The following is a 7,178-nucleotide window of genomic DNA, read 5'->3' as shown; positions in this document are numbered from 1 at the left end:
CTTACCTCGTTTGTGCTTTCCGAAGCATTTCGCGAATCAAATCGCAACCGTCCTTCACACACTTTTTTCGATTTTTGCGGGTGAGTCCTCAAGCCAGGGAATGTGTACAAGGATGCATATGCTAATGTTTGCAAAAAATAAAATAAAAATGCATGCGGTGGTGGAAAATAATGAACGCCAAAATAGCTTCGCAAAAAAAGGTGTAATTATTGTTTTGTCGTTGCAATTGGGAACCCTAAGGTTCCCAATCAAAACACAAAATTGCATTCAATAATGTGTCTGTCGGCATGCATTCACAGTGAGAAGCAGCTGGATTTCCACGACGACCTTTTAATATAAATAAATAGAATGCAAACTGATGTGGAAATGTGGAGAACCCAGCTAGCGACTGGAGAAAAACGAGCTGAGAAAAACACACACCCTGAAATGCCTCTCCTTATTTTGTAGCTCATCGGTTGAAATGTCAACACTTTCCTCCCTCCCAAAGAAGGAATGCAACTCACAAATCAGCACTTCAGCAGGAAAGGGGCTTTATTCATTTCCTAAGCACGGGGCATCTTTACAAGCAAAATGTATGAAAAAAACGAAGGCTTCCCTGAGCCTCAGCGACTAGTCTCTGCAGAAGGGAGAAAGCTGGACGACATTAACTCTCACTTTGCAGCAGGTGGTAAACTTGGTCGGAGAATATGTCCGTGTAGGTCTTAATCCTCGACACGCTGTTTTCGTACATGTTTCTGGAAAGGATAAAGGAAAGAAGGGTTGAAGATGGGTCGTCAGTGGCCACATCCACACCATATATATTTAAAGCATATTGAAACACTCATGTGGTCCCCTTTTCCAAAGAATTCTGGGAGATGTAGTTTGTTAAAGGTGCTGGGTGTTGATAAGAGACCCCGCCCCCATTCCCCCAACAGATCCATAATTCACAGAGTTCCCTAGGAAGACGGATTGGCTTGCGAAACCACTCTGTGAATTGTAGCTCTGGAAGGGGAATAGCGGGCCTCCTAACGCTCTAAGCACCCTTAACAAACGAGAGTTCCCAGGATTCTCTGGGGGACGCCATGACAGTTTAAAGTGCTATCATAGTTCTGCAAATACAGATTTTGAACTCGAAGTGGACCCGTTGAAATTAATAGATCTGAGTTAGTCATGTCCATCAATTTCAATTTCTGAGTATGAGTAACACTGGCTACAACCCGAAATTATTGGAAAACCTCCCTCCGTCCACTTCCTCTCTGGTTGTCCCCTGCCTTATTCTCACATTATTGGCTTTGTGACTTCCAGATTTTGGATTTTCTCTAGCCAGCACTGGGCTGTGCTGGAAACTTGTCCCCAGGCCCCTGTGACTTTCTCCTTAACTTGAGCGAACAGTTCTGGCTCCTCGGCTTCTCGTTTCTGCAAGCGATAGCTGGAGACTTCTGCAAAAAAAGGTGAACAGAAAAGAAAAAAAGGCAAACTGTTAAGATTTTGGGGACGAATTGCTTTATTTATTGTTTGCCTTTCTCGGGTGATTGAAATGGTGACTTTTGTTTTGAAGTTATTGTAAGCCCCTGGGAGCTTCCTGTTCAAAGAGAGACGTAAGTTCATTAAGGGAAATGAAACCACGGTGTGTTCAGTTTGGGCCTTTCCTTATGACCAGGGCCAGTCCATGGCATTTTGTCGCCTGAGGCGGAGGACAAGATGGCGCCCCCACCATTCTGTATACAGAGGGTGACTGGGCTGGCTGTGAAATCTTACTTTAAAGCCACCATGCGGATAACATCTTCCCACACACCTGAGGGCAGTACGCTAATTTAGGGGGTCCCCTGTCAGAAATACCTCGTTTAACGTGGATTGTGAACTCGTTGTGTCTCTTTTAATTGTGTGCCCAGGCAGGAACCTCAAAGGGCTGTGACGTGGGGAGGCAGACCAGGAACTTCTGCCATTGTCTCAGGATCGGGGCGCCGCGCGCGGCCACACAAAGGGTACCCTCCAGTTTTGATGGGAGAGCGGTCATTCCACGGTGGCATTCTTCCCCAACTGCTGCTGCCCTCTCTTCCATAAATCTGGATATTCCCTATGCAATCGGTGTAGTTCTCTGGATTTTCAAAGTCAAAGGAATCTCCATATTTAAGGAGGAGAAAGTGTGACGTGGAGAAGGGGCAGGGCCGTCTTACCCATAGAGGCTAGTGGTGCAGTGCGCCAGGGCACCAAGTTCTGGAGGGCGCCAGGGAGGAGGCAAAGGCTGGACATGGCGCCTCCCGTCATCAGCTCGCCACCCTCGCCCGCCTCCGCCATGGTGTGCCAAAGCAGCTCTGAGCCCAGAGCTTCCGTCTGCCTTGGCCACCACGGCATGAAGCGTCCAGCTGAGCCAGGAGGCGCCACGTTCAGTCTCAGCCTCTTCCCCGGTGGAGGAGCCGCCCTCCAGCTGCTGCCCGCCTCCTCCAGCCCCACTGGCAGCGCCATCCTCCCTAAAAAACTCTGGGAAAAGGGGCGGCGGCAGCGCTGGAGGGAGCTTTGTGCCCCGGCACCGGATATGCTTAAGACGGCCCTGAGAAGGGGGAAGGAATTCAAGGAGATGCAAGGAATTTGCAATCCACATTAAGTCAAAGTATGGACGGGCCCTTATCCCTCAACGGGGAGGAATGGCCAGGGGCTCTGGAGGAACAGCCAAAGAATTGCCATCATTGTCCGTCCCCCCCCCATCACCATAGCATCTGCAGCCTGAGACAGTTGCCTCAGTCTGCCTAACGGTAGTGTTGGTCCTGCTCACAAGAAGTAGGAGTGTAAATGAGGTGCAAGCTTTTTACATTTAGATCGTCGGCAATATATAGTCTTTCCATGAGGAGTAGTGGCAAATTATAGCTTTAACAAAAGCTTAAAACACATGTTTTCACTTCCACGTGTCTCAGTTCAGCATGCCATTAATGCATCTCACTCTGAAAAATGTTAATGTTTTCAGAATGAACAGTTCTCAAGGTCAGATTCTGATTAAAGCTGCCACATCAGAATATATGATAGTACTGTTGCCACCGACTCCTCCCCCCAGGCAGCAATTCAACAGGTGACCACCTGCAATTAAGGTTGGGGTTCCTGTACCTTTAATTAGGGTTGCCATATGTCCGGATTTTCCAGGATCTTAGGCAAGTGCATCGAAAAATCGCTTTTTTAGGGGCATTTTTGAAAAAAAAAGGCTCAAAAAAGCTCAACAACCTTTTGAGTGTCCTGGTTTTTACTTTTTGAAATATGGCAATGGGTGGTGCTTTGGGTTAAACCACAGAGCCTAGGACTTGCCGATCAGAAGGTCGGCGGTTCGAATCCCTGTGACAGGGTGAGCTCCCGTTGCTCGGTCCCTGCTCCTGCCAACCTAGCAGTTCGAAAGCACGTCAAAGTGCAAGTAGATAAATAGGTACCACTCCAGCGGTAAGGTAAACGGCGTTTCCATGCGCTGCTGTGGTTTGCCAGAAGGGGCTTAGTCATGCTGGCCACATGACCCAGAAGCTGTACGCCGGCTCCCTTGACCAATAAAGCGAGATAAGCGCCGCAACCCCAGCCACGACTGGACCTAATGGTCAGGGCTCCCTTTACCTTTATCTTAACTGTGCAAAAATTTCAGAAGTGCAACTTATCTTGCAAAGAGAACCAAAAGACTGAAGCAGTGACATTCCACCTCTCACATAAATCTCCGTCTTCTGCATGCTGCCTTGCATTTTATCAGCTTAATGGGGTTTAAATGCACACAAACGGTAAAAAGTGCAGGGAACTTTTGGACTGATTGCAGCCATTTGGGATGTGGTGGCTGCCCACCTGGATGGCTTTAAATGAGAATTGGACCAATTCTTGGAGAAGAGAGGCTATCAGTGGCTACTGGCCAAAATGCCTCTGCTGGGAGCCACAGGAGGAGAAATGCTCTTGTGTTCAGGTCTTGCTTGTGTGTTTGGCATCTCGATGTCCGCTGTGAGAACAGGATGCTGGACTAGGATGGGCCGCTGGTCACTTTTTATGTTCTTATGATTCACCCCTCACAGAGCTACACTTCCCAGCAGCCTTAACAAACTACAAATCCCAGTGATTTCAATGTACAGTGCATACAGACATCCGTATACAGACACGCCTTCTCAAATCAGCAATCGGGGGAAACTTGCCTGAGCAGAAAAGCACTAACAGGAGTGACATGGCCACAAGTTTCAGATCCATTTTCACAACCGCCGCCTAAGATGTCGAAACACAAACATTCGCTTAGGTAAACTGGGTTAGGAAACAGGCAAAGCTCAACCCCTCGGGGGATATAGCAGGTCCTGCTGTTTCCCAGCCAAAACAAATCCCCCCCCCCGACATGCAGATCAGTCGGTAAAGCACGAGATTCTTGATCTTGGGGTCATGGGTTCAAGCCCCACGTTGGGCAAAAGGTGGTTGGACTAGATGACCCTCGTGGTCCCTCCCAACTCTACATTTCTATGATTCTATGATCTTTATTTTACTTTTTAAAAATAAGAGAGCTAGTGCTGGACCTAGACTGTGGAGATACATTTCAAGTAATCTGCTATGAAGTTTGCAGAATGACCTGGGGCCAATCACTGTTTCTCGGTGCAGCCCACCTCACAGGGTCGTTGTGAGGATAAAGGGGCGGTGGTCTTGGATGAAGGGCAGAGGGCACAAGATGGCAATCGATATCTTATTCATCCCTATCCACTTACTGCGGAGTCCCTGGAGTTGCCGACCCAACGGCCATGATAAGTGTTTGCTGAAACATTTTGAATCTCACAAATAAAACGTTGCCAGATAAAACACAGTCCTTTCTCGCTCTCTGTGCTAGGAGGGAGGGTTGCAGTGTGTTTTATTTTTAAGTTGAATTCAGCCAAATGAGCAGATTCATCACACACAAAAAACACATTTTGCTTACGTTGATGGAAAGCAAACAACTATTGCTATGAGCATTCTGCAGTGACCTCCTTTGCAATGTCTTATTTTGAAATATTTCAGATGGTATTTTAGCTTACTTGTTAATTTGCATTGTCTTGAATGTATACTTTATATTTGATTTTCTTTTGCAATGCTTTATTCTGGATTGGCTTTTTAAAAAAAATATTGAATTTTATGTTACAAATTTAAATTCAAACGTTAAACATCAGCACTCTCATTTAGGATTCCCTGAATGCTTCGACTTCCCTCTGTCTCTGCCCTTGTGTGGTTACCTTTGTCAATCTTTTTCTTTTCAACCGCTTCCTTTAATTTTCTCTATTTTTTAAAAAAGAATCCATTTCTACCATAGTTTTTCGTACTGTTCTGGATTGTTTTATTTGACATTCCAATGGAGGTTGTAAACAGCTTTGAGATATATATATATATGAATGAACTCATATATATATATATATATATATATATATATATATATATATATATGAGAACTGGTGTAGAAATGAAAACAACAATCTGATTGGTCCTAAAAGAGCAGGATGCTGGACTAGACCATTTCAACCTGATCCGATTAATCTTCTTATGTACTTAATGAGGCTACCATAAATCACATTCACAGTACACATTTCGAGGAATAATGCTGAATGCCGCCATTCAGTAAAGCCGAGGTGGGGAACATGTGGCTGGACTACAACTCCCATCATACCTGACTGCTGGCTGGGGCTGATGGGAGTTGGAGTCCAGCAAAGCATCTGATGGTCCACAGATCCTCCAACCTTGCAGGAACGGCTGCAAACTTTTCAATAGCCTCTGCCTCTCGTATCTCTAACATCTGTCCGAGATGCAGGGATTAAGCAGGTGAAGCTCTCCCCGGTATTAGATATTTAGTAGAAAACTTCCTTTGTTTTGGCGAGGAAACATGTTAAAGCCACAAGAGCATGTCCGGTGGAACAGACTCCCACAAGATCTAGGTGAGATTCCTGCATCGCAATGGGTTAGACTAGATGACCCTGAGGGGGGGGGAGTCCCTTCCAGCTCTATAATTCTATGAAATACGGCGGCTAGTAGAAATGGAGACTTACCTCTCAGTTTAAATTGCTGCGTTCCTTCCTTTTTGCTTTTAGGGAGACCTAAAACTAAGCAAAGAAGATATACAGGTAAACAGAGCCCATTATGGAAAAAAGGTTCTTCCCCTTTCAGAATCAGGAGGTCAGCCCTTGACCTCCTTAGAACAAGAATTCCAAAAAGCCTGTTTGATTTCCTACCTTGTTCTCAAATATGCAAAAATATAAATGGACTGTGGGCAAAGCATCCAAGGACAACAGACAACATTTTTTTAAAAAGGTGGGGGAATTATAACACCAGTTCCTAAATTCTGCAACACTCCCCCTCCCCCGGCATTGGTCCCTGGGTCTCCAAGGAGTACATGTTAATGTGATGGATCTCCCCATTGGGTCCTGGCGTGGACTCAACTTCCTCATCTGTTGCATGGGTACAGGAGCCAAACACGCAGACAACTTCTCTCCCCCATTTTCCCCGTCAAACCTGGCTCCTGCTGGTCTTTCCAAAGGTACAAGGGAGATGGCCGCAGAGTTAAGCCCCTGAGTAGACAAGCACACTCACTCTCTGCAGCCGCCGCCGTCCGTGTTACCCTTCCCTGTCCCAGAATTAGCCACCGCGCATTTATATGAGACGGCGCTCTTGCAGCCACAGCCCCACCTTCTCCCACAATCCTCTTGGCCAAATGGCACATCCCCTGACATGTCCAAAGTTCAAGCAAACAGGTCTGAGCTGCAACACCGATGGACGAGAGTTTCCAGCGAATATTCGCCTTTGTGAGCCAGCAAGAAGAGTTGGGACACTGCCCAGTGATGAAGTTCTCCCATCCATTACCAGCTTTGGAGCCCCAAGAGTTTAGGACATGAAGCAGAGCCCTTCTGGATCAGATCAAAGGTCCACCTAGCCCAGGGTTTCCCAAACTTGGGTCTCCAGCTGTTTTTTTTTTGGACTACAGTTCCCATCATCCCTGACCACTGGCCCTGCTAGCTAGGGATGATGGGAGTTGTAGTCCAAAAACCGCTGGAGACCCGAGTTTGAGAAACGCTGATCTAGTCCAACGTCCCATTCTCACAGTGGTCAGATAGATGCCTTTGGAGGCCCCTCTCAGAGTGCAACAGTGCTCTCCCCATCTTGGGATTGGCAGAAACTGGTACCTAGAGACATACTGCCTCCAACAGGGGCTGTTAGCTACTGGCAAGCCGCTGGCCTAATCCGTATGGAAC

At 46.8% G+C, this 7,178-nt stretch overlaps 1 protein-coding gene across 1 annotated transcript; it reads right to left on the bottom strand.

The window, feature by feature from the left end:
* Nucleotides 1–513: 513 nt before the first annotated feature.
* APOC2 (apolipoprotein C2) lies at nt 514–6,595 on the bottom strand. Its single transcript, XM_081922492.1, has 5 exons — nt 6,520–6,595; nt 5,979–6,032; nt 4,125–4,191; nt 1,262–1,418; nt 514–734 (listed from the first exon to the last, which is right to left on the bottom strand). Exons 3-5 carry the CDS (start codon nt 4,174–4,176, stop codon nt 644–646), a joined length of 300 nt encoding a protein of 99 aa, XP_081778618.1. The 5' UTR covers nt 4,177–4,191; nt 5,979–6,032; nt 6,520–6,595; the 3' UTR covers nt 514–643.
* Between the last annotated feature and the right edge of the window lie 583 nt (nt 6,596–7,178).

This window comes from Podarcis melisellensis (genome assembly GCF_964234715.1).
Source record: "Podarcis melisellensis genome assembly, chromosome: 8".
Classification (NCBI taxonomy): domain Eukaryota; kingdom Metazoa; phylum Chordata; class Lepidosauria; order Squamata; family Lacertidae; genus Podarcis; species Podarcis melisellensis.
This window is presented reverse-complemented; position numbering and strand designations above follow the sequence as displayed.